Raw genomic sequence first — 24,963 nt, forward strand, 5'->3', positions numbered from 1 at the left:
AAAACCAGTTGGGAAGCCATGGGTTTTAGTGAACCATTGATTTGAGTGACATCTCTCTCCCCTGCCAATCAATAAAATAAAATAAAATAAAATACTTATTTCCTTGGCAGAAAGGCAACAATAAAACTTCAGATCCATATGCAAAGCTAAGCAGGGTCCGGTATGGTTTCAAATTGGATGGGCCACCGCATGTTGAGATGCCTGCATTGCAGAGGGCTGGACTAGATGACCCTAAGGATCCCTTCCAGCTATATGATTCTATTCCACATTTCTCTAACCCCCTCCCCCATGGGCAGCTGTCACTTGGTATAGGAAGGTGAAGCGGGAGCTTCAAAAAGAATTTATGAGGCATGACCGCGAGAGAAGTGCGCATTTGTTTACTCTGCATTTCTTAACTCTACTCTTCCGCACAACTTCACAGAGATGACGTCCGTTTATGTTGCGCTCCTTATGCTTCCATTCAATGGTGGGGGGGGGGAGAGAGTCAAGGCCTAGAGCGGCGCTTACTCTGAGCCAATCGTGAGTCACCGCCAATGGCGGTTTTCCGCTTTCAACGGAAGTTTATTTTCTGCCACCGCGTCCTATGCGAGCGCCAGAAAGGAGGAGTGGCTTCGGTTGCTAAGAAGCGGTTTTGGGTTGGCGGGCTGGCGGAGTTGGGCCGTTTTGTTGTTTGAGGGAGCTAGTGTTGCTTGGGCTGAGGCAGAGGAGCGTGAAGGGCAGGCGAGGACTGTACCATGGTGAGTTCCGGGGTGGGGCGGGGGTTGGAATGATGCATTAGCTAGTCGTCGTCGTGTGTGTGTATATAATGCCTCTGCAGTGACTCCCATTGAGGGATGGTAGGTTAGCGAAGAGATGACGCTTAATAGCTCCTCAGTGGGGGTGATTTTTTTTAGGGGGGACGACGACGTGTTTTGTGACGTCATTGATTACATTTATTTACATCCTGCCTTTCTTCTGAGGAGCTCAAGGCAGTGGTCTCTGTTACTCTTCTCCCTCATTTTATCCTTACAGCAGCCCTGCAAGGTAAGCTAGGCTGGGGATGAGTGACAGGCCCAAGGCCACCCAGGGAAGACCATGGCTGAGTAGTGTTCCGAACTTGGCCCTTCTTGTTCCTAGCCTGACAGTTTAACCACTGTACCACCGGTGGAGAAGGATCCTGTGGTCCTCCACGTGGTGTTGGACTCCCAACTGTCATTAGCTCCAGCCTGCGTGGTCAGGGGTTATGGGAATTGTGTAGCCCAGCAATGTCTGAACAGCCACAAGTTCTTCATCTTTGCCTGTTTTTTTTATATAAAGATACAAGGATACTATAATATTGCAAATGTAATAAAACAAAGACAAAGGGGAAACACTTAAGGGACATGTGTGCTTCAACACTGAAGAGGACAAACTTCAAGAAAGAACATTTGAAGCCCCAGCAACAGATAATTAGATCTGAACTATGCCAGCTTATGGACTTAAAAGGGGCTTGCTGTGACTGCTGGTCAGTGGATACAGCGATTCCCTTCCACACAAAAAATCACACTCAAAACAGTTTACAACAAAGGAAACAGTAACATTTCTCAAAATCAACAATCACAAGAACAATGCCATAAGGCATAATAAAACAACATAATAGCAAGTGTAACAACATTAAAAAACCCATTTCAGTGCAATAAGTATAATAAGATTACATTAACAACATTAATCTTGCTGGCAATAGCAAAACAAGGGAGTTTGAGTTTTACGTTGGTCCTAGAAACACCTCTTCCATCATGTTGCTCAACTTTGAAGTTGTCTCCTACATCATAATGATGTCAGATGTGATGGTGCCCAGATGTCAGAGTTGGTCCATGAAGGGTGAAGAAAGAAAAGTGAAACATAGAACAGTGATGTACTCTGCCTGACAATCTGATACATAATAGTAGGGATGCAGACTTTCTGTACCTTTCAGACAGGACCAGGGCCCCATCAATATGAGACATAGATTGAAGGAAAACTGGAACCCATTATTGTCTCTCAGTTCCCTCTTCTTTGAATAAATTTAATTCAACACAGACTGGGTCTTTTTGTGTGCCACACTAATCCATCCCAAACATTTCCCTTCTATTAAAGCTTCTGTCCTGGGTAGGGGGAAAGCTTTGTTTGTTAGTGCTGTACAATCCCTGATGAAAATTGGATCATCTGTGCAGGCGAAAATGAGTCATGTGCCATTAGATAACGACTGTCTACCTGTCAAACTTGGCCCATGGGGTGGATGTGGAAGATTAGGATCCAGTCTGCTGACCAGATTCACTCCAGTTATATATCAAACGGTTACCGGTACTTTAAATATTATATATACAGTGTATCCTGAACTAATGCCAGCCCAAGACATTTTGGCACCTGAGTTTGACCCCAAGATGGCTCCAGGGAAGAAGGGTGAGGAAGATCTACATCAGGAACAAGGTGTGGGGGAAGAAAGATCAACATTGGAACCTGCTGCCCTAATGGCTCCTGCCACCTGAAGTAGTTGCCTCACCTTGTTTCATGGGTGGGCTGGCCCTATCTTGAATACTGTAGATATTAAATGGGGATCAGGGAATGGGTATTATGTTGTAGTAGCAAATTTTCAGGGTACTGTTGTATATAAGCATTGTGGTCTATAAAATTGGTGCTATAATATAGGGGGCCCAACTAGTGCCAGCGCCTTCTGTCAAGAGTTTGGGCGTAACCTTTGATGCCTCTCTTTCTATGGAGGCACAGGTTGCAACCACAGCAAAGGTGGCATTTTTCCATCTCCGCCGTATTAAGCAGTTGGCCCCCTACCTCTCTCGCCCTGATCTGGCCACAGTGATCCATGCGACGGTCACCTCCAGACTTGATTATTGTAACTCGCTCTACGCGGGGCTGCCCCTAAAACTGACCCAGAAACTCCAGCGGGTGCAGAATGCCGCAGCGAGGCTCCTTACCGGGTCTTTGCCGCGGGACCACATTCATCCAGTGCTTTACCAGCTGCACTGGCTCTCGGTGGAGTACAGGATCAGGTTTAAGGTGCTGGTTTTGACCTTTAAAGCCCTATGCGGTTTAGGACCCTCGTATTTAAGGGACCGCCTCTCCTGGTATGTCCCATGTTGGACCTTAAGGTCCTCAAATAATAATCTTTTGGAGGTCCCGAGTAACAAAGATGTTAGGTTGGCCTCAACTAGGGCCAGGGCCTTCTCAATATTGGCCCCGACTTGGTGGAACAGCCTATCACAAGAGACCAGGGCCCTGCGGGATTTGCCATCTTTCCGCAGGGCCTGCAAGACGGAGCTGTTCCACCTGGCCTTTGGGTTGGTTTCTGTTTAATATTTATGCTTCATCTTTTATTGGTGCGTTATTTTGAAATTGAGACCTGCAGTTTTAATTGAATTTTTAAATTTGTATTTTAATCTGTTATTTTAAATTGATCGTTTTTATGTTTCTTGCTGTGATTTTAATTGATGTTAGCCGCCCTGAGCCCGGTTTTCTGGCTGGGAAGGGCGGGGTATAAATAAAATTATTATTATTATTATTATTATTATTATTAAATGAAAGGTAAGTGGTACAAAACCACTTTCCTATTTAACTGGTTAGATTCCTGTTTAGATGAAACAAAATGTTTGTGTGTGAACCATTGGTGCCTCAAAAATACCTATTAAATTTATCGAGATTGTATTGGAGTATATATTGCAACTCTTGTGAGTCTGTTGCAAGAATAATGAGTGATTTACAACACAGTAATTATTTGTTTATTGTTCTAAAAATAGGCATCACATTTTCATCTAATTGTAGACAACTGTGATTAGATGTGATGAAAATAATTTCTAAAAAATACTTCATACATTTGATGAATTTCCAAAGTAGGATTATACTGTATTGTATAATAAAAATATCAGTTTTAGAGGATTGTCATTTGGCAAGATGAAAGCTAGCTTCTTTCTTTAGTCTTAGCCCTTTGTCTGCTTTTATTTTTAGCTCAGCTTCTGTGCTAGCGAGTGTGCAATTTAAACTTGCATCATGCATAAAATGAATTTATGTGGAAGTGGGCAGTAATTGTTCTTCAAGCTCTCTTCTCCCTTAGCTGGACCTCTTCCTAAAAGATAACTTTAACTGTAACTGATGAGATTGTTTAATGTTCTCAAAATCTCAGGTAGAATTTTCCTGATGTACCGGTAAGCAGCCTCCAGAACAGTCCCTAGTTCAGCAAGAGCAGAATTATGTTTGACTTCAAAGAAGTATGGATAGAAATAAAGGGCTATATCTAGCTTATTTATTGTTGGAGTAAACCATTGAAATGAATGGACCTAAGCAAATCATTAACAGTATTTTCGATGGGTCTATATTCTGAGTAGGAGTAACAGTGGCTACAATCCAAGTGTTTGTATTTATAGACTGTGGAGAAATTTCCGGTAACTTGTAGTTAGTCACAAAAACTCATGCCCATATCAAGATTGAACTGAGCATGCTGCTGATGCGCCCAGTGCACTGCACTGGTCATTTTTTTTAATAAGCCAGGGTCTCACGTGCTTCATGTGCATCTCTGCAAGAGTAAGAGGCTAGGGCGCCTCAAATATTTAACTAATGGTGTGAATTTGCTTGAGTATACATTTGATTAGTTATTTGCCTGGGATTATTTTTTTTGTCATTTGCCAAAGTGTACTATGTTTCTTTCATGTATTTGTTCCTGTCCACACACTACCCATAGTTTAACAGTAATTAATAAATAATACAATTTCTCCTAGTTGAGACTTGATATAATCTGACTTCTATGGAGCACTAGGTGGAGCCCTTTAGCTGACAAACTTGAACCTGTCATTTCTTTTAAAGGGTGAGTGTTTGCCTGCTGCCCATTACAGTTTGTTCATGTGAACCATATTAGTTGGACCCATTTGTAAATATTCCCTATCCTCGGAGCATTGGAAAACATACTGTGATAGCTGGAATTCCTTTTAAATTGTGCTAGCTGATGCACTTCTGGAAGAAGCATTCCATGAGCAACAGTTCTGTTGTGCAAACAGTTCCATGGGCAACAGTAGTGCCTGTTGGCAAACGCTCCTGGGGGGGGGGGAAGGCAAACCCCCAGTACCTCTGAGCGTCTCCCAGTAGGCACGTCTCTGGGATGGCATGTCCCTTCACTCCAGAGTGCCTCTCTGCGACACTTCTCTTACGAAAAGTGCACACAAGTCTTCTGGCATCACACAGCAAGAAGAAGGAAACATCCGTAGATATAAACTACGTTTTATTTACATTATATACAGAGAATCCATAATCACGTCTGTGTTCTCCAAGCTCTGGCAGAACAAGCAGTTGCATACTTCAAAAGTGAAAGTACAGTACAATAACACGCTCAGACGGAAGAGATAAGACAGTCTTCCATTCCCACACTCTTCTCAGACATCTCATGTGATTGATACTAATCACACTAGCCAGCATCAGCTACGTAAAATCCCAACAGTGCCACACGATCAGCATTGCTCTGTTTCATAAATACTTAAAATTTAAATGAGACAACCCTCTATTAATCCATTCAGAATAATAAATAGCACCATTTTACTAAGGGAAAAGATAATACCAATGGAACCAAAGGGAGCAAATGACTGGAAATCCAGTTTAGGTCAGAAAGGTAAAGTACCTACTTCCTGGTGGTCTAATTTCCCCTGTGCTTGCTATAATGGTTATTGATTCTAGTGGAAACCCAGTAGCAGGACGGCAGGTCATTCTCAGTGACAGAAGGCCCCAGATTTAGTCCTTGACATGAAAGGATCAGATAGCTGATAAAAGGAAAGTCATCTCTATTTGAAACACATGAGATTTTCTGCCAATCCAATACTGTATAGGACTGCTCTGCAAGTGTGACTAAGACTTATGCCATGGTCTGTTTATGCATCTCTGCCATATGCAGCCCCTGTTCAAGCAACCACATTATAGCAGAAATGTTAAAACATCTGGTTCTGTGTAGTGCAGCTGGTTACATTGAATATCTGAAATGGAAATGAATCATTTGTTCTTGATTGCTTATAAGGCAACTGACAACAAATGTCATTGTTCTTTTGAACTGAGAGAGGGCTTGTGGTAGAAATCATGCAGAATGGCCCTTCATGTTTTGGCAACAAAGTAAATTTATAGTGAAAATTTTAAATGGGAAATTACCGGTAATAAGCTAATTTTATGAGTTGATCTGAATAAATAAGGTTTTATTGTTATTTTGTACTTGTGCACTTATTTCCAGGAATTTATACTGTGCCTGCCATTTGGAATCCTCTTGGTCCCCCCCCCCCCGCAAACTTTCCATTTTCATAATTCATTATGTTACTCACTACTAAAGATATTAGATAAGTTAAAAAAACAACAACACAAACACCTGTTCAATATTAACTTGGTATCTGTCTTTATGATAGAGGATTTATGAGTATGCCATCAGACATCGACTGCGCTGGCTGAAATCCGTATTCGGCTGAATTGCCCAAGGGTTAATATTTGACACAACACGAGGTGAAAGAAGCGTTTTAACTTTAATGACAGCCTTGGCAGGAGACTATTTGGTTAAACTATAGTACACAATGCATGCTGGCTCAAAATGTTCCCAGCTGCAAAGGAGAAAGGGATTGGCTGAGCTCTTGGCCTTCTGTGTAGCAAGGTAATAAATTTTTAATAGGCCATGATACTCTCAGAACGTTCAAGGTAAATGCTAAACGTGTGCTCTTTGGAATCGCCTTTCCAGCTATTTGGTGCTAACGCACACCGGTATCGGCTGGCTGAAGGTCACCTTTCACCTTCACTGCAGTTTTAGGAGAGTCCACGTGTTTTAGAAGTACTCGGGAAAAGTGGAATGCAGAAGAGCAACGTAGCGTGGTGGGTAGAGTGCCTGGCTTGGACCTCAGCCACTTGAGTTCAGATCTCTCATTCATGTACATTCCTACATATGTTGCCCTCTGTGCGTTCAAGGAATGGTGGGATAGAAGTCTGATTTGTAATTACATACTGAAACGATGGTGAAAAATTAAGCATATTGGAGGAGTGGTGTTGAAAGGTGCAGTGTGTGATTTGTGAATATTTCCTTTCAAAGACCCGGTGCCCATATATTCATAAATGAACACACATTTTTATTTCTAACTTCTGGTTCCAAATCTCTGTAGGGAAAAACCATGATGAGAAGGCCTCAACAAATGTCTGGGCTCATTTCAGTAAACTGCTGTAGCACTTACTGAGGCCTCCTCATTTTATTTTTCAGTGGCTTTCAATAGTGTGTGGCCAGTTGTGGTTGTGTACAGGTTGTGTACAGGGCCCCTTACTCAAGTGTCCTGGTGCATTTTCCTCCTGGCTATCGGCCACTTGTGACCACTAAGTGAAGATGCCCAGGTGCCAGGTGCCTGACGTCTCCACCATCTGGAGGTGCATGCCTGGGGATCCTTGGATCTTGACTGCTTTCACACACTTAACAACACATCCTGTAAAATTCTATCCATTCCAGTCGTATTGAAAACTGCTTTCAAGCTGTCTGTCCCCAAAATGGCAACTAGGCATTCCATTTTTGCAACTGTAACCCCTGGTTTAAGAAGCCATTTGGCGCCTAGCTTATATATCTGAGTTTCTAACACTGGCTGCTGCCCCTGTGTGGAAGCCCCATTTTGCCTGCCTGCCTGCATGTTCCTATAGTGTCCTGCTAGTATCAAGTTTCGTTCTCCCCACTCTGAAAATTCTGCTTATTAAAATGGGCAGGTATTGCAGTCTTGAGGAGCACTTTGTTCTTATTAAAGGTAACATTTAGAACTTGTTCTATATTCAGTGAGAGCAGAGGGGCCAATTTTAGTACAACCTACTTGGTTTTAATTGCAAGACTGTGTGATTCTCAGACACACTTGTGTAATTTGTCATCTGTGGTTTGCAATGCTCTTTTATTTGGCTGGCACAGCTTGTGAAGAGACGTGGCCTTGCCAAACAGCAGTAATCCCATATTCACACCACATAGTGCTGCTTATGCCTGTGTGGGCTGGCATCTTTTATCTGTCAGAGATTCATCTCTCCTCTGCCAGAGACAAGGCATGGAACTATGCATCCATAACTGTTTCCAGTAGGATACCAGTTCCACAATCATTCTGCCCAAAAACTGGGTTGAGGAGAGCTTCGGAAGCTGAGTCAGACAATTTGTCCATTAGTTCAGTTTCCATTGAATGGCTGTGGCTCTCCTCAGATTTCAGGCAGTTTCTCCCCAGCATTACCAGGATTTGAACCCTGCATGCGAGGCAGGTGCTCTGCCACTGACCGAACTAGGTGAATATGGTATCCTTCAGTTAATATATACAGAAACTGAGCAAGAGAGTCACCTTTTGTCTCTCTGAAATAAAATATTTCCACATATGTGGCTTAGCCCTTTGGTCTAAAAAATGCCTTTTAGGTTACTTATTTATGCAGAATAAATAAATGGCTGGAGGGATTAAAAAAAAAAAATCTCCCCAGTGAATGAAATAGTGTTAACGTCAATGTAGTGTAACAATAGACCAGGTCCTGAATTTCTGCATTCCATCTAATTTATCCTCTGGATCAGGGGTCCCAAAACTAAGGCCCAGTGGCCAGATGCAGCCCAATCGCCTTGTAAATCCGGCCCGCGGATGGTCTGGGAATAGTGTGTTTTTTACATGAGTAGAATGTGTCCTTTTATTTAAAATGCATCTCTGGGTTATTTGTGGGTATTGCCTGGTGTTTTTACATGAGTAGAACATGTGCTTTTATTTAAAATGCATCTCTGGGTTATTTGTGGGGCATAGGAATTCATTCATTTTTTTTTTTTTTCAAAATATAGTCTGGCCCCCCACAAGGTCTGAGGGACAGTGGACCAGCCCCCTGCTGAAAAAGTTTGCTGACCCCTGCTCTGGACTATAGAAATTGCTGAGAAGCTCTAATTAGTACTAGTCTGAATAAAGAAGGTTTTCACATTTCACCTGAAATCCAACAGTGAAGAGTTTATCTGGGCCTCATGGGGAGTTCTGTGAATTGATTATCACAGTGTACTCTTCATTAGCTGAAATAGCACTGAACGAGATTCTACACTGAATGGCTCCATACAGAATTAAACATGCTTTATCCTCTGCTCCTATTGGTTTGTTTCCCCAGAGCCTCTTTTTCTAGAAGATAAAAAAATCGTCATATGGGCAAAGGCTCTCCTGAAGGTACACTGGGCCCAAGCCACATTTCAAGATGCTCACATTTCACAGAGTTTTTCCTTGTTCTGTAAATCTGTGCTACTCACTTTCTGCAGGTATGCTTAAATGTAACACCATGGTCCTCTTTATTTAATTTCTCTGATGCCCTCAAAGCTACTGCTTATATAGTCATTAAGTAAAGTAGCACTGAAGGGAACCACACCCCAAGAGTTTCACTTTACCACATTATACATACTTTGCTTTGTCTTATACGTTTTTGATAAATCTAATTCCATCGCTTTAATTTGGGGATTATTGAGGCATGTAGGTGGTTGAGCTATTTTGCCCACAATTACACAGCATGTAAAGAAAAAAGCTGGGAACATAACCTGAGAAGTATTGGTGCTTTGCTTTCCAATATCGTTCATTAGCCTTTCCTTTCACTAAAGTGCAAAAGAAGCCGAATGCAGTGTTTCTATAGTTCTGAACATTTTATTATGGAATAGCAGAGGAAGGCTTAACCCCATGCAGTGCTTTGGCATTTTACTAATACAGCTTAAATTGGCACAATCTTGTTTCCTTTCTTTATTGATCTTGGTAACAGTTTGTACAAATGCTTTTTTGTCTTCCAAATCTCTCTATAAAATGGCAGCCTATTTTTTTTCCTTAGAAGCTAATTATTTGGGAAATGATCCTTCCTGCACAGCGTAACTCCATTCCACAGGTGAATCCCCACTGAGTGTTTAAGCAGAGGTTGGATAGTCATCTGTCATGCATGCTTTAGTTGAGATTCCTGCATCGCAGGGGGTTGGACTAGATGATCCTCAGGACTCCTTCCAACTCTGCAGTTCTTTGGTTCTATGCTTTAACTTGGTCCCCATTCTCTTGGATTACTCGGGCCTTTGAATGCATGCCATGACAGTTCTCCAGAATACTTTTGGATCAATCAGCTTACTTCTAAACCAAAATAGATGCTACATTGGATACAGCTTGAGCAGAGCTGTTTGTCCTGTTGTATGAGGAAAGCTTCAGTTGTTGACACCTAAGTATGTGAACAAAACAGTTGGGGTTAATGTCCATCATGGCTGTATACTGGAGGAGATAATTGAGTTGGGTACTCCTAATTATCAAAACGTATTTGAGGGGAAGGAGTAATACATATCTCCTTAAAGTAGCAATTGTCAGACCACTGCTGTAAGAACTCTTGGTATTCTTGTGATGGAATATTGTGCCCCTGTTTTGCTTTTGCCCAGTGTGTGTGGTCCTATGGCTGGTGGCTTATTGGCTAAAGGCAGTGACTTATGAAATGGGTTGTCTAATGTGCATTCATGTCCTGCTTGCCCCTTTCCCATAGATAGCTTGCTTGCTACTGTGAGAACACGATGCTGGATGGGCTTTTGGTCTGATCCATGAGAGCTCTTCTTATGTAAATTTATTTCAAGCCAGCTTCAAGCCAAGGTTGCAATTTAAAGGCTGCAAATTTTCCTTTGGTGGTTTACCTGCACTGTTGGTCCTCTTGGATCTCTCCGTGGCTTTGAGACTATTTGCTTTGGTATCCTTCTGGATCACCTGCATACATTAGTGAAGGCACTATTTTACAGCAGTTCTAATCCTACCTGGCTGGTATCAGTCAGGAGATGGTGCTGGAAGATAATTGGTCTTCCCTGTGGAAACTTTCCTTTGCAGTTCTGCCGGGTTCCTTCTTGTTTTCCATGCTTTTAAACCTCTGCATGAACTGTTGTGCAAGATCATTTGGGGAATGGTATCATCAGTTTTATTGTATGCCACTTTGAGTGCAATTTTAATGCAGAAAAGTGGGATATAAATAAGTAATAATTAAGGGAATTAAAATCTGCCAGAGAGATGTTGCTTCAGGTGGTACTGCCATCTGAAGTATCTGTAAATAGAGCTTTTGTGGCACTGGTGTATTGCTTTGTGGAGTGTTCTGCTGAGGGAAATTCACCATTCCATTGTGATCTTTATGGATCCTTTAAAAACGTCTTTAAAAAAAATTCTGCCAGACTTTTTGAGATGCAGGATTGGCTCTGGTTTAACAGGAGATGAATTTCTGCCAACATTTTGTGTACTTTGTATTACAGATGAATGTTTAATGATGTTTTATGATTACTTTATTGTAAGCTCCTTTGAGGATCTTTATGGCTCCAAAGCAATCTTAATCTAAATCATAATCTAAATATGATGATATTGATCCATTCAGTTTTCTTTTCCCTTTTAAAGCAACATTTAAGCTGTAATGCTATACTCGTATACCTGGGCGTAAGCCCCATTAAACTTGGTGGACATTTCTTCTGAGTAAACTGACTTCGATGTGTCAGACGTGGGAAAGGCTGTGTGCATGTGCTTCCCAAGGAGCTGAAGCCCTGCTCTTAACCAGGATGTTTGGTTTTCTTTTCCACCTGCTTTATTTTCTTTACTCACTCAGCCTCTTTTATAGAAACAAGCAATTTACCATTAGCAGATATTTAAATGAATTGATATGCACAGTGGTTTTCCTGCTCCTCTGGGTGAGGCAGTGACCTGAAATACAAGTTGCTAAACAACCAAGTTTACTTCTCTTTGCAGCTTTACAGGAGGCATAAAGGATTATGTTTTTTATGTGCAATTGGTCATATATAGTGTAAATAAAATTTACACTAAAAAAACATTAAACCAAGGTCAGTGTGAAGGTAAATAATGTGGCTAGGTAATTACTTTAATGTTTCTCTATTGGTGTTTGATGTTCAGGGTCATTTGAGGAGCTTGGCTTCTTCCTTTCTATTACTGAAGTTAATGATGATTTCTTCTCAAAAGTTTATGCCTTTCATTGTCTTGGAAATGATTCCATAATAGGAAAATGACTCTGGCAATGCTGTCTAATTTACTTTCTGCAATTTGAATTAATTCATCCTGCCTGATTATAATATTTACAAAGCCCTCTTTAACAAAAATATAGGGTACAGGTCTCTGTGACATATACTTTTTCAGGAAGCAGTAGCCTTCCTGGGATGGGAATACATAATATAAAACCTTTAAATCCTCAAATAGCATGTAGGTAGCATAAAAGAAACGGTGTGTGTGTGTGTGGGGGGGAGAGACCTTTGGCAGAATGACAGGTGAGTGATTGGCATCTGTGGAAATTGCCATTAGAATAGAGTGTTGACAAGGGCAACAAAAGCTTCTCTGGTTGCTGCTATGCCTCAACCTGAGTTGGATAAACAGCAGTAAGGAAGAAGAATTTTCCATGCTCTTTCATGTAGGATTCTGCAGTCTGGGGTGATAATGATGACTTGTTGCCTCTTTTTCAGTACAGGCAAAGTATGGAAGCAGATTCTGAGCTGGGGAAAGCAGGCTGAGTCACAAAAGGGGTGGCAAATGTTTTCTTCTGCTTCACCGGGAAATGAATAGCATAGGACTGCTTCTTTGAATGCCATCAGCTCTTATGGAATGCTGATGGTTTAAATGGCAGGTTTTGACTAATCTCCATTTATTGGTGGGGAGAAGGTCAAGGTTTGCAAATCAGGGTTGTTGGGAGTATTGTCACCTTGATTGCTGGGAATGGCTGGGCAGGGGAGTGCCAAGGATTTAAACCAAATAACCCTAAGCTTTCTGCATGGCTGGAAATGTTCTACAATATGACATTCCTCTCTGAGCAAAGAGTGGTTTCTGGGACCTGGGCTGCAAGGCTGTGTGTGTGTGTGTGTGTGTGTGTGTGTGAAGAGGGGGGAGAGAGAGAGAGAGAAAGAAAAGAAAGAAAAGAATCATTGTACTTTGAGCTTGGGCAGAGAGAGAAGAGAGAAAATAATGTATCTGTCATTAGCTAAACCAAGGTACACTCTTGAAAATGGCTGCATAAGAACATTAGAAGAGCCCCCCTCGATGAGAATGAGGTCCCATGTGTAGCCCAGTCTTCTGTTCTCACAGTAGCCAACCAAAGGTGAAGCCAACAATCAGGACATAAGCACAATAAGACTCTCCCATTCATGATCTCCAGCAACTGGTATCCAGGGACATATATAGTAGAATATAGTCATTATAATTGCTAGCCATTTATAGACTTTTCCCTGATTAATTTATGTAATCTTTTGTTGAAATCAATCAAAGAAAAGGAAAAAGAATTAAGAGGACATCCCAGATGTGTCAAAATCCAAAAAGAAATTAAATACTTGCAATCCCAATACGCCAACATAATGAATCAGGACATCGAATGGAAAGTGAAAATGATGAAGCAAAGAACATTTGAATCGGCTAATAAATGTGGAAAATTACTAGCTTGGCAATTGAAGAAAAGACAAAAGGCAAATGTCATCAATACCTTGGTAGTAAACGGAAAAAACGTGGAGAAACCTGAGGAAATCAGATGGTGTTTTCAAAGATTTTACAAGCAACTGTACAAGGAGGAGAAGATAGATGAAGCAGAAATTGACCGATTTCTGGAAAAGAATGGATTGCAAAAGGTCCCAGAGGAAAAACTAGTTACTCTCAACCACCCAATAACGACACAGGAGATAGAAGATGCGATAAATAATATGCAATTGGGGAAGGCTCCAGGACCGGACGGTTTAACAGCAAAATATTACAAGACATTGAAAGACTGGCTATCGCAGCCACTAAGAGAAGTATGCAACAAGATACTAGAAGGAGATAGGGCACCAGAGACGTGGAAGGAAGCCTTTATCACACTGATTCCAAAACCAGATACTGATAAGACTCAAATGAAAAATTATCGCCCAATATCCCTTTTGAATGTGGATTACAAAATTTTTGCAAATATATTGGCTACAAGATTGAAAAGAGTGTTGAAAGATTATATACATAGAGACCAAGCAGGTTTCTTGCCAGGAAGACAAATTAGTAATAATACGAGAATTATTGTGGACATTTTAGAAAAACTGGAGAGAAACATAAATACAGATGCGGCACTATTGTTTGTTGATGCAGAGAAAGCATTTGATAAAGTTTCTTGGACATTCATGAAAAAGAATTTGGAAAGGATGGGAGTTGGTCAAAAATTTTTGAATGGCATCAATGCCATCTATACAGAGCAAAGAGCTAAAGTAATAGTAAACAGTGTGATATCGGAGGAGTTTGAAGTTGAAAAGGGAACAAGACAAGGGTGCCCTATCTCCCCTTTACTTTTCATTACGGTCCTGGAAGTCCTCCTAAATATGATACGAAAGGACAAACAGATAAAAGGAATTCGTGTGGGAGAGAAGGAATACAAACTACGCGCCTTCGCAGACGATTTGATGTTATCCCTGCAAGAACCGGAAAGCAGTGTCCCCAGAGCTTTGGGAATAATCGAACAATTTGGACTTGTAGCTGGTTTCAAGTTAAACAAGCAGAAAACCAAAGTTTTAGGAAAAAATATGAGTGCAGAACAAATTCAAAGAATACAGGAAGGCACTGGCCTCAATTTTGTTAAAACAGTAAAATATCTAGGTATCAACCTCACAACCAAGAATTTGAACCTGTATAAGGACAACTACGAAAAACTGTGGATGGAAATAAAGAAAGACATGGAAATATGGACAAGACTGAAATTGTCGTTAATGGGAAGAATTGCCGTGATAAAAATGAATGTCCTACCAAGGATGCTGTTTTTATTCCAAGCCATACCAATTCTGGACAAATTGGATTGTTTTAAGAAATGGCAAAAGGACTTATCAAAGTTCATATGGCAGGGCAAAAAGCCAAGAATTAAATTTAAGATTTTAACAGACTCTAAAGAGAGAGGAGGCTTTGCCCTGCCGGACTTAAGACTATACTTCGAAGCAGCGGCCTTTTGCTGGTTAAAGGACTGGTTCAGACTAGAAAATGTTGATGTATTGGACTTGGAAGGGTATGATAATATGTTCGGTTGGCATGCATACCTTTGGTACGACAAGGCTAAGATTCACAGAACTTTTAAGTCTCATATAGTTAGAAAATCCTTATACCAGGTTTGGTCTAGATATAAAGACTTGTTAGAGAGAAAGACCCCTAGATGGATCTCTCCAGTGGAGGCCAAGGCCTACAAGAGACCGAACATGTCTGCAAATTGGTTAAGATATATGGACATATTGCAGCAGGAAGGGGACTCTTTTAAGCTAAAAAGCTACGATCAAGTGAAAAGTCAGGTCCCCGACTGGCTGCATTATCATCAGGTATATGAAACATTCAAAATGGACAAAAAAGTTGGTTTTCAAGTAGAAAAATCAAAACTGGAAACAGAACTGATAGAATCGAACTTTAAGAACCTTTCCAAAATGTATAATCTTTTGCTAGAGTGGCATACGAAAGATGAACTGGTTAAATCGTCAATGATAGATTGGGCGAAAGATGTAGGACATAATATTATGATGGAGGACTGGGAGAGATTGTGGCAGAAAGGTATCAAATTTACTGCTTGTCATAGTTTAAGAGAAAACATAATGAAAAGATGAATACCAAAATGTCAGATGTATGTTGGAAATGTAAACATGCGAAAGGTACCTTTTATCATATGTGGTGGCTGTGCCCAGCGGTGAATGCTTTCTGGGATAAGATTTATAATGAGCTCAAGAAGGTAATGAAAGTTACCTTTTGTAAGAAACCAGAGGCATTTCTTCTGAGCATGACCAATGAAGAGATACCCAGTCAGGATAGAGTGTTTTTTATGTATGCCACAACAGCAGCTAGAATATTATTGGCAAGAACATGGAAAGGAGAAGAGATACCAATGGTGGAAGAATGGCAGATGAAGATGATGGAATATATGGAACTCGCAGAGCTGACCGCCAGAATCCGGGACCAGAGGGAGGAGAAGGTGTCAAGGGATTGGAAGAAATTTAAGGATTATTTAGTCAAAACAGTAAAATTGAATATCTGAGCAGAATTAACTAGAATAGCGGCTTCAGTAGATATATGTTAGATAAAATTGTTGGTAAGATATTTTTGCGTGGAAAATTTAATTGTTAGGAATTGTGTTAAGATTTGGAGTTAAAGTTAAGATATGATTAAGCAAAGTAAAGTGTATTAGAAATTGAGTTAATGTGAATAGAACAAGATACAAAGCTACCTTGAAGATATATATGATTTTGAAGACAGTGGAGGGAATGGGGGAAGTCCCTCAAAATAGAGAAGTTAGTAACAAGAAAAGTAAGAGGACAAGTGTTAGTTTAAAGGTTTGTATATGTTTCTTTTTATTGTGATTGTTTGATTATGTTTTTGTGTTGTGTTTTTGTATTGTATTTTGTATTCTTATATTGTGAATGTTGTTGTCTATGTTATGTTTTCCCTTTGTCTTAATAGAAAATAATAAAATCTTATAAAAAAAAAAAAATAATTTATGTAATCTTTTAAAGTCATCCAAGTTGGTGGACAGCATCACACCTTGTGGAAGCAATGATGCACTGCATAAAGTAGTAAGAGCAAGAACTCCTTTCTGGCAGTCTGGTGCAAAATTAGGCGTGCTTTTATCTACATTATAGCCTGTAAGAAAGCATATCCCAGCTTCTGCCACCCTAGCAGTTCGAAAGCATACCAGTGCAAGTAGATAAATAGTACCGCTGCGGTGGGAAGGTAAACGGCATTTCTGTGCGCTCTGGCACTCGTCACAGTCCTCCATGAGCCAGTAGCAGTTTAGTCATGCTGGCCACATGACCCTGTCTGTGGGCAAACGCTGGTTCCCTCGGCCTGCAGTGAGATGAGCGCTGCACCCCATAGTTGCCTTTGTCTGGACTTAACCGTCTGGTTATCCTGTATTACAAAGACCCTATAAGTCTCCAGGGGCCTCTCCCTCCAAAGGAAACTAAACTTTGGAACTTCTTGCTGCTTGGGGAAGTGGGAAACACTTATGCCAAGTGCTCTGTTCTGAGACGCTTGAACCAGTCCCTTCCCTTACTCCCATTCTTGTCTTTCTTTATCAGATCAAGTCTTTGTTCTTTGCGTTTGCCCCATATGTTGCATGCCCTCCTGACAAACAGCTGTGTCACCATCAAGTGTACAGAACCCACCACTACTGGCTTGAAAGATGTGTTTAAACAATGGCAATAATTCTCATTTGACTTGAGGTTGGTAGTGTTTACTTTCAGGGTTTGGTCAGGGAGAGTGTATTTCATCTCAAATTCCAGAGTAGAACTTCCTGAAAAAAGTCAATACTGTAGTGCTAAAATATAGCTGAATGTAGATATGAAATCTGCCTGGGGCATATACACTGGCTAGATTAAAAATCATATTGGGGAAGGGATTGGAGGGGGTGCTATTCGCAAGAGAAATCATGAGATCCATCTGCACATAAAAATCTCCTGATGTGCTTTTGCCTATTTTACCTACTGAGACTGTCTTTTCTGCATAGTGCTGTAGCCCTATTGTGCAGTGCAGTGTGGGTGAGGTTGCTGCAGAAAAGTAGAGATGCCGTAATGTGACACATAATTTTCATGGCAAGCCCTGCCCATATTAAAGATCATGGCCCAGGTAGGAACTTGATGGGAAAAGTGGGAAGAACTAAAGCTGGAACTGTGAGGCCTCTTCCCCTGACAGATGTCTGTGGGTGAGGTGGTGTCACCTCAGTAAGAGTCATTGGCTTATGTTTAAAATAGCTTAAGGCAGACTGTAATGGTAACAGTAGTCATACTTTGCATTTAGAAAACTCTTTTCAAGTATTCAAAGTCTTTATGTACTTTTAGCTCTCAGTAATCACAGTAGTTATGGTCTCCATATTGTTCCTTTTGGGAAACCTCAGCGTCTGAATGATGTGTTGCTCTGGCCTAGCAATGTTGTTGCTATGTGCTGTGCCTCAGGTGTATTTGCTGGTCGATCAACCTTTCATTTGGATGAAGTGCATTTTTCTGAATTGTCTTTTATGAGATTATTACTAAAATCCTACATTCCTCTTTTCCCTTTCTTTCAGAGCCAGGATGAAAGATACGCTTTCATTGCAGAGTGGTATGATACAAATGCTGCACTTTTTCGACGCTATGAGCTTCTGTATTACCCAAAAGATGGATCAGTGGAGATGGTAAGACTTGTTATGATGATGATGATGATGATGAATTTAATTTATATTCCACCCTATACGGTTATAAGACAACCATAAGATGGAACATCATATAAGGCAGGGTTTCTCTTAATTGAAGACACATGGCGCCACTGCCTCACTGAAGCTAAGCAGGTCAGCATCTGGTCAGTGCCTGGATAGGAGACAACCTGGAAACTACTTGCATGCTGTCTTGAGTTCAGTGATGGAAAGAAGGTGATATATGAATTTAAATTATCATGCCAATATATGGTTTCCAAGGTTTGTCTAGCTTCACCTTATTGGCCTCTGCTTTAAGAGTAAAACTCCATTTTGGAAAGCTGAGAAGCAGCCATTTCTTGTGGGACATGTGTTAGAGTTTCATTTGCTGTGTTTAAATTCTGTTCTGATACACAGTATGTGGATTCTGCCCACCTGTGTATCCTCCTGTTTTTCATATTTTACATGCTAGTGAGTATGTTACTGGGTATGATATATAATGTCATTCATCACTTGCTCAGATCTAATTGGCTCAGGTATATAAAGGTCTTGTTACCAAGACCTGATGGCTGCACAGAAGACAGAGATTGTGGCTGATCAAGTGGAGTCCTACCCATGTGAATCAGAGAGAGGATGGAGTTACCTTTCTTTTGTGCTCTTATATTCTCTTCTGCATTCTGTTTCGGTGAAATTGCCAATTACTGCAATTGTTTCTGGTGTCGGAAGAAACAAGAAATAGTGTACTAATAATAGCAGAATCTAAATCAGGGAAAGAATGGCTGCATTTTATGCCAATAAAAAACATTTCGTTGGTTGGTAAGAGGGCATCTTAATTTTGGGTTATCAGAAACTCACTTTCCTCTTTGCAAACAGAAATTAGTTCAGTAATGCATCTACTTACCGTATATGGCCATCTTTCATTCCCTAAGGAATGCTTATCTTTACCAAGTTGCTAAAGAAGAAAGCAAGTGATAAAGGCAACTCATTGTAAAACATACTGTTAGTCAGTTAATTACCCTATGTTAGCCCCCTCCCCCAAATGTCCTTCTTAGAATTCAATTTTAGATGCTTAATGATTTGTAGACCATTAAGATCTGGGACTCATGCACATAGCCGACAGCTCCTGTAGACAAGCTGATGCTGAAACTCATTGGGTGTTGGTGTACTTTGGGAGGAAGAAGCTGGGGCGGGGGGATAAGACTAATTAATATTAATAATAAATGGAAACAGCAACCATCTGAAAAAAGGAAACATTCAAGTGTGCCTGTAGAAACTCATTAATGTGCCTAAACGGGTTCTTTGGTTCCAAGCCAGCCTGGTTCATTTACTCTTGGTTATTATAGGGAGAGGAATAAATCTGCAAGCTGTATTTACCAAATCAGATGTTGATTTTGCTTTTGTTTACCCACTTTGCTCTGCACCTGCCTCTTTGTTTTAATCAGATTTATAAATAACTTAAGGTGTACAAAGCATATAAAAACCTCAGAGGAAGGGGATTTTTTGTTTTGTTTTTAATCTTCCAATTTGTCACACTTCTTGGTAGTGATTGAGAAGAAACTGGAGCATTTGCAGTAAATACCAGAAGCTCTGGCAAATATTATGGAACAGAGCCAGGAAGTAATTGGGATCCAGTATTTTGAAGGTACATAGGAGGAAACAATAACTTTATTATCTGACTACAGTAGCAAACCTACTATTGGATTTTGAATGCCAAATAAGCTAGAGTAAAAATAAGTTCTGTGCTCAGTCCTGTTCAGACATTCTGTGTTGAAGCAGTTTGGTTCCCCTTTTTCTCATTCCAAGTGCCTTCAGTTTGGGATGGTTATTGAAAGTATTTGTTTATTTGGAGTTATGATCTTTAGTCAATTTGATGAATATCCAAAAGGTTACTTTTGAAAGTGATAAATGGTAAGACAATTCAGTATATTCAGTTATTGTTGTAGTACCATATGCAGCTGGATCTGCTATTATGTGTTGGAGGGTGATACTTCAATCCTGTGCACACCAACATGAATGTAAGCTGTTTTAGACACAGTGGGCTTATTCACAGTGGCCTTATTCATATCTTGTGTGTGATTATAAATGATGATAATAAATGCATACACATAGTAAAAATGTAAAGGCAAGTATACAATGTTTCTTCCTTTCTGGCTTGGAAAAAGTGACTCCATTTAAAGATAATTTTGACCATATTTGCAAGTAATCAGATTTACATTTTTAATAAATATGCTCATCAGTAGGAATTGTTTTTAGGAAAAGCTATGAACAGAATTTGTTTTGCCATTTCCTACTAAATATAGTAGATGGATTTTGTCAGGGGACTGATTTGTAAATGCGGGGACTGTCCCTGGGAAACGGGGATGTCTGGTAACCTTACATTAAGTTCAACTGGGCTTACTTCCAAGTACACACGTATATGACTGGACTGTGAAGCAGATCATTTGGTTCAGCTCATGATACCTCTATTTCTTCTGTGCCTCAAACCATTTGGTATAGGTGCATTAGAAAAAGGATCTCTATAAATGCAGATTGTGAAGTATGAAGTATTGTAGAATCCAGTGCTTCAGAATCTTGTTCTTTAATTGTTATTTTTTATGTATCCCTCTTACTTTGCAAGGAACTCAAGGTGGCTACCAAGTCAGAATACAAATAAATAAATAAATCTAAATCTAAAACAACTCCCAGTTTAAATTCCATAATAAAAACTAAAAGCCAAGAAAGCACAATAAGTCTGGCACAGCCAAACACCAGGACCCCCCCCCCCCACCAGCCATCAGCCAAATAACTTTTTGAAGAGCTATGTCTTTTCCAGTCATGCCCTTAGCCCCAGTTCCCTTCCTATTGAAAGAATATAATTTGGGGGCCTGACACATTTTGCTAGGCATTCTACAGGATAGGTGTCATCCTAGAGTACGTCCTAGCACTGGTTGCCATCAGCCTTGCCTTCTGAAGTTGAAGAATCTGCAGCAGTGCCTCAGATGAACTTTGGAGCCTTCAGAGAGAAATGTATGGAAGGAAGTGGCTCTTAAGCTGGTGCTAGTTTTGAAAAATGGGGCACATAACAGTAGTCAAAGTAACTTTTAAAAAACAGTATCTGTTTCTCTTTGTGCATGATATTCTTCTTCTTCTTCTTCTTAAAAGAAAAGGTATTTTAGACCTGCATGTAGATTATTCATTCTCTTTACCTTACCAGTATGACATGAAGAACCGCTGCCGATTCCTAAATCGCATCAAATATGAAGATCTGCAGTTTAAAGATTTGTTTGTGGGCAACAAAATCACTATCTACTCACGCCACCTCAATTTGGTTGACTATGGGGATCAATATACTTCCCGCATGTTGGGGAGTCGCAAAGAAAGGTGAGGGGATATATTCTTTGAACCTCTTATTTTTTACCTTATAAACTTGAGGCTATTGAGATGTCTGCGCTCCTTCATTCTCTTGCTGGCCAGGGTGCCTGGACCAGCTGGTAGCCTCCAAGAGAGAAAGGGCAAAGAGAAAGCCTTGTTACAGTGATTGCTTATTAGTTAGGGATGCATCCTCATTTCCTCTTCTCTCTCTGTGCATCACAATAGCACATAGCCCTCTAGGAGTTTATTGTCCAAATGTCACACTAGTTAAAGCACAACACCCACTCCTCAGCAAACTCTTCCTCTCGTCTCCCTAAGGAGAAAGAGAGTGATGTGCACCCCCTAAATTCTGGTTATATTTCAGTTACCCTTCAATCTCTGGGAAAAGATTAAGAAACTTAAGTGCCAGCACTCAAGTGAGATAGCAAGATACTCCCTGGATGATGATGATTAATTTGTTAATCATCTTCTATACAATCTTCTCAAGGCTTGTTGTTGTTCAGTTGTTCAGTCGTGCCCGACTCTTCGTGACCCCATGGACCAGAGCACGCCAGGCACCCCTATCCTCCACTGCCTCCAAAATACTATATTACATTAGAGGGTTGTCAAAAGCCAATATCTCCCTCAGCTAAGTGACCCTTCAGCCCACAGTGTGAGAAAGAATATTAACAATGAACATTACTGTGATGTTGTCATAACCCGCTTTGTTTCAGGCTTTCCCCTACAATATAGGCAAAATACCTCTCTGTAGCCCCCTCTCTATTCAATATGGGAATAATAGAACTGTGCTACAAAAGGGCAGGAGACAGGGAAACCCTCATTTTCCTGGTGTGAGACACCATGATTATTGCCCCCCAATATGCCAATCTAACAGGCCTCCAGAGGGCAAGTCCAAAAGGGCAGCCATCACCCAAGTGCACATCCTGTTGCCACCATTGTGCCCTCCCCATGCAACTTTTTGTCATATGTGCCACTTGTACCAGTCAGATCTTTGATCCAAAACCTTCAGTTGGTTATATGAAGGATAAAAATAAATGTAACAGACATAATAACATATTTTTGAAATGGTATTTGTTTAGTTGGAGATTTACTTAAGCTCATATTTTGACGACTTATTTTGACTTTATTGGTTTATTTCCCTTCTCTCTCTAGAACCTTGGCTTTATTGAAACCTGATGTAGCACTCAAACTTGGAGATGTCATTGATATGATTATTAGAGCCGGTTTTACAATAACTAAAGCCAAAATGACAAAAGTTTCAAGGTGAGGTTTTAATAATTTGAGATTTTCAAACATCGGTTAAATACATTTGACACTTTTAAATCCCCTTTACTGGTTCACAAAGAAAAACCTTGATCCTAAGGAGAAACTATTGTTTACCTTGAATGGGTGACTGTTGCCAACCTATTTCTCCCCATGTTACCTGGTCATGTTCCATTAAAGCAGATCTGTGAATCCATCATGCTCAGCATTTTCGTGCTCTGTCCATCCGCTCCACAAACAGCAGCCAGTGAATCAGAGGGGAGATGGGAAAGGCTGAGCACCATTAAGTGATATCACCCACATGCTGTAACTGAATACTAGTGGAAGATGCAGGGAGGAGATCCATGGGATGACGGCAGCCATGTATTTAAGATACTGTATCCCTTTGGGTCCTAGCCATGATCCAGACAGATGTGGTGAAGTAGATGTGGTCCAGAGAGATGTGGTGCAGCACTCTGTATGCTGCTGCATATGCATGTCTTGTCATATGGACGCGGGTGGCGCTGTGGTCTAAACCCCTGAGTCTCTTGGGCTTGCTGATGAGAAGGTCGGTGGTTCGAATCCCCGCAACAGGGTGAGCTCCTGTTGCACTATCGCAGCTCTTGCCAAACTAGCAGTTCGAAAGCACTCCAGTGCAAGTAGATAAATAGGTACTGCTGCAGCGGGAAGGTAAACGGCATTTCTATGTGCTCTGGTTTCCATCACAGTGTTCCGTTGCACCAGAAGTGGTTTAGTCATGCTGGCCCATGAATAGAATAGATATACTTTATTGTCACTGTACCACATGTTTACAGTGAGATTAAACATGACCCGGAAAGTTGTCTGTGGACAAACGCCGGCCTAAAAGTGAGATGAGCGCTGCAACCCCATAGTTGCCTTTGACTGGACTTAACTATTCAGGGGTCCTTTACCTATCTTGTCAGGGTTCATGCCCCAAACGACCCAGGGCATGCCTGCTCTGTTGGAAGCAGAGTAGCCTAGATAGCTCCAAAACAATGCCTGCTTCCAAAAAAATCCCTCAGACTCAGTAATCTTCATTAGTAAAAGGTTTACTAATGCAAAAATAAGCTTGGCGGTACAGTTCCACATCCCTGGTGGAGTGTGCAAAGACCCCTGAGTGAAAGCCTAGACTGCTGCTCCCAGCTTGTGGAGGCAGTACTCAGCCTACTCAGTCTGACTTGGGATATGGCAGCTTCCTTTGATCCTGTGAGGGTTCAAAGAAACCTGACGGCGCAAGCAGAACTCTGCTTATGGTTCTGTGAGTGAAGCCATTGCTGATTATTAATTGTTTTTCACAGAAGCATTAATGACGCGTGTTTTTAAACAAATCTTTTGTAGGGGAGAAGCAATGGATTTCTACGCAGATCACCAAGCTAAGCCGTATTACAAGTAAGTTTCAGTTTGCAGGATGTTTTGACTTGTACAATGTGCCCAGTGAAATATGAACAATATGAAATCGACATTGATTTTTGCTTGATCTTTAGATTTAGATTTATACCGATAAATTGTGGGTAGTATTTTTAGAGGTATATGGGACTGTGGAGGCTTTCAGGGTTGGCTTACCTCCTGGTTTCTCCTCACAATCCTGAAACTGAGCAGGAGCAGCAGCTGCCATATACTGACTCATGGCCAATGATAGCAGTTACAACACCTTACCTTACTTATTTAACTTGCAAAGCCTTAAATAGTTTGTAATCAGGTTATTTGAAGGATAACATAAGAATCTAGTTTCAAATGGCTTGCAGGTATGCTGCTAAGACCTATCAGACTGGCAAATACCAGAGACAGGATCTTATTTAGTAGTGGCTCCTCATCTATGGAAGAGGGACCTATAGCCCCATTCATTTAAAAAATGCACGTTGTTTTTTGTTGTTGTTTTTAAATGTGTTTCATTCTGCATTTTATTGAGGTGTTGACTGCTGTTTTTCAAACTTTTGCTGTTTTTAGTTTGGAATGGCATGGGTTTATTTGTGTATTAACATTTTCCTTGTGTTTTTAAATAATTTCATAAACCTCCTTAGGAAGGCTTTGCCCTGAAATGCCTCATGTATATTTCTGAAATATAAAGAAATTATTCGGCAGTTGATGCTTTTTCCTCATTGCTAGGCAAATGAGAAGGGCTAGCTCAGTGATAGAGTGAATGCTTTTGCAATGCTGTGCAGCATGTGTGTGTGTGTGTGTGTGTGTGTGTGTTGTTAATGGGAGCCACTTTTTATTTTTAATAGTTATATTTTATTAAGGTGATTTCAGTTA

General features: G+C 40.7%; 1 protein-coding gene across 2 annotated transcripts in view; it reads left to right on the top strand.

Moving 5' to 3' along the window:
- The first annotated feature begins 586 nt into the window (after positions 1-586).
- Positions 587-24,963, top strand: part of NME7 (NME/NM23 family member 7) — a 70,290-nt gene continuing 45,913 nt past the window's right edge. The window contains exons 1-5 of one of the 2 annotated variants that reach the window (XM_033146589.1): positions 587-737; positions 17,992-18,099; positions 21,290-21,456; positions 22,600-22,710; positions 24,049-24,099. In XM_033146589.1, coding sequence (XP_033002480.1) covers positions 735-737; positions 17,992-18,099; positions 21,290-21,456; positions 22,600-22,710; positions 24,049-24,099 — 440 coding nt within the window. In that variant the 5' untranslated portion in view covers positions 587-734. Of the gene's footprint in view, positions 738-17,991; positions 18,100-19,639; positions 19,739-21,289; positions 21,457-22,599; positions 22,711-24,048; positions 24,100-24,963 lie in introns of those variants that run through there. The other variant, XM_033146590.1, reaches the window with a different exon arrangement.

Source organism: Lacerta agilis, chromosome 4 (genome assembly GCF_009819535.1).
Source record: "Lacerta agilis isolate rLacAgi1 chromosome 4, rLacAgi1.pri, whole genome shotgun sequence".
NCBI lineage: Eukaryota > Metazoa > Chordata > Lepidosauria > Squamata > Lacertidae > Lacerta > Lacerta agilis.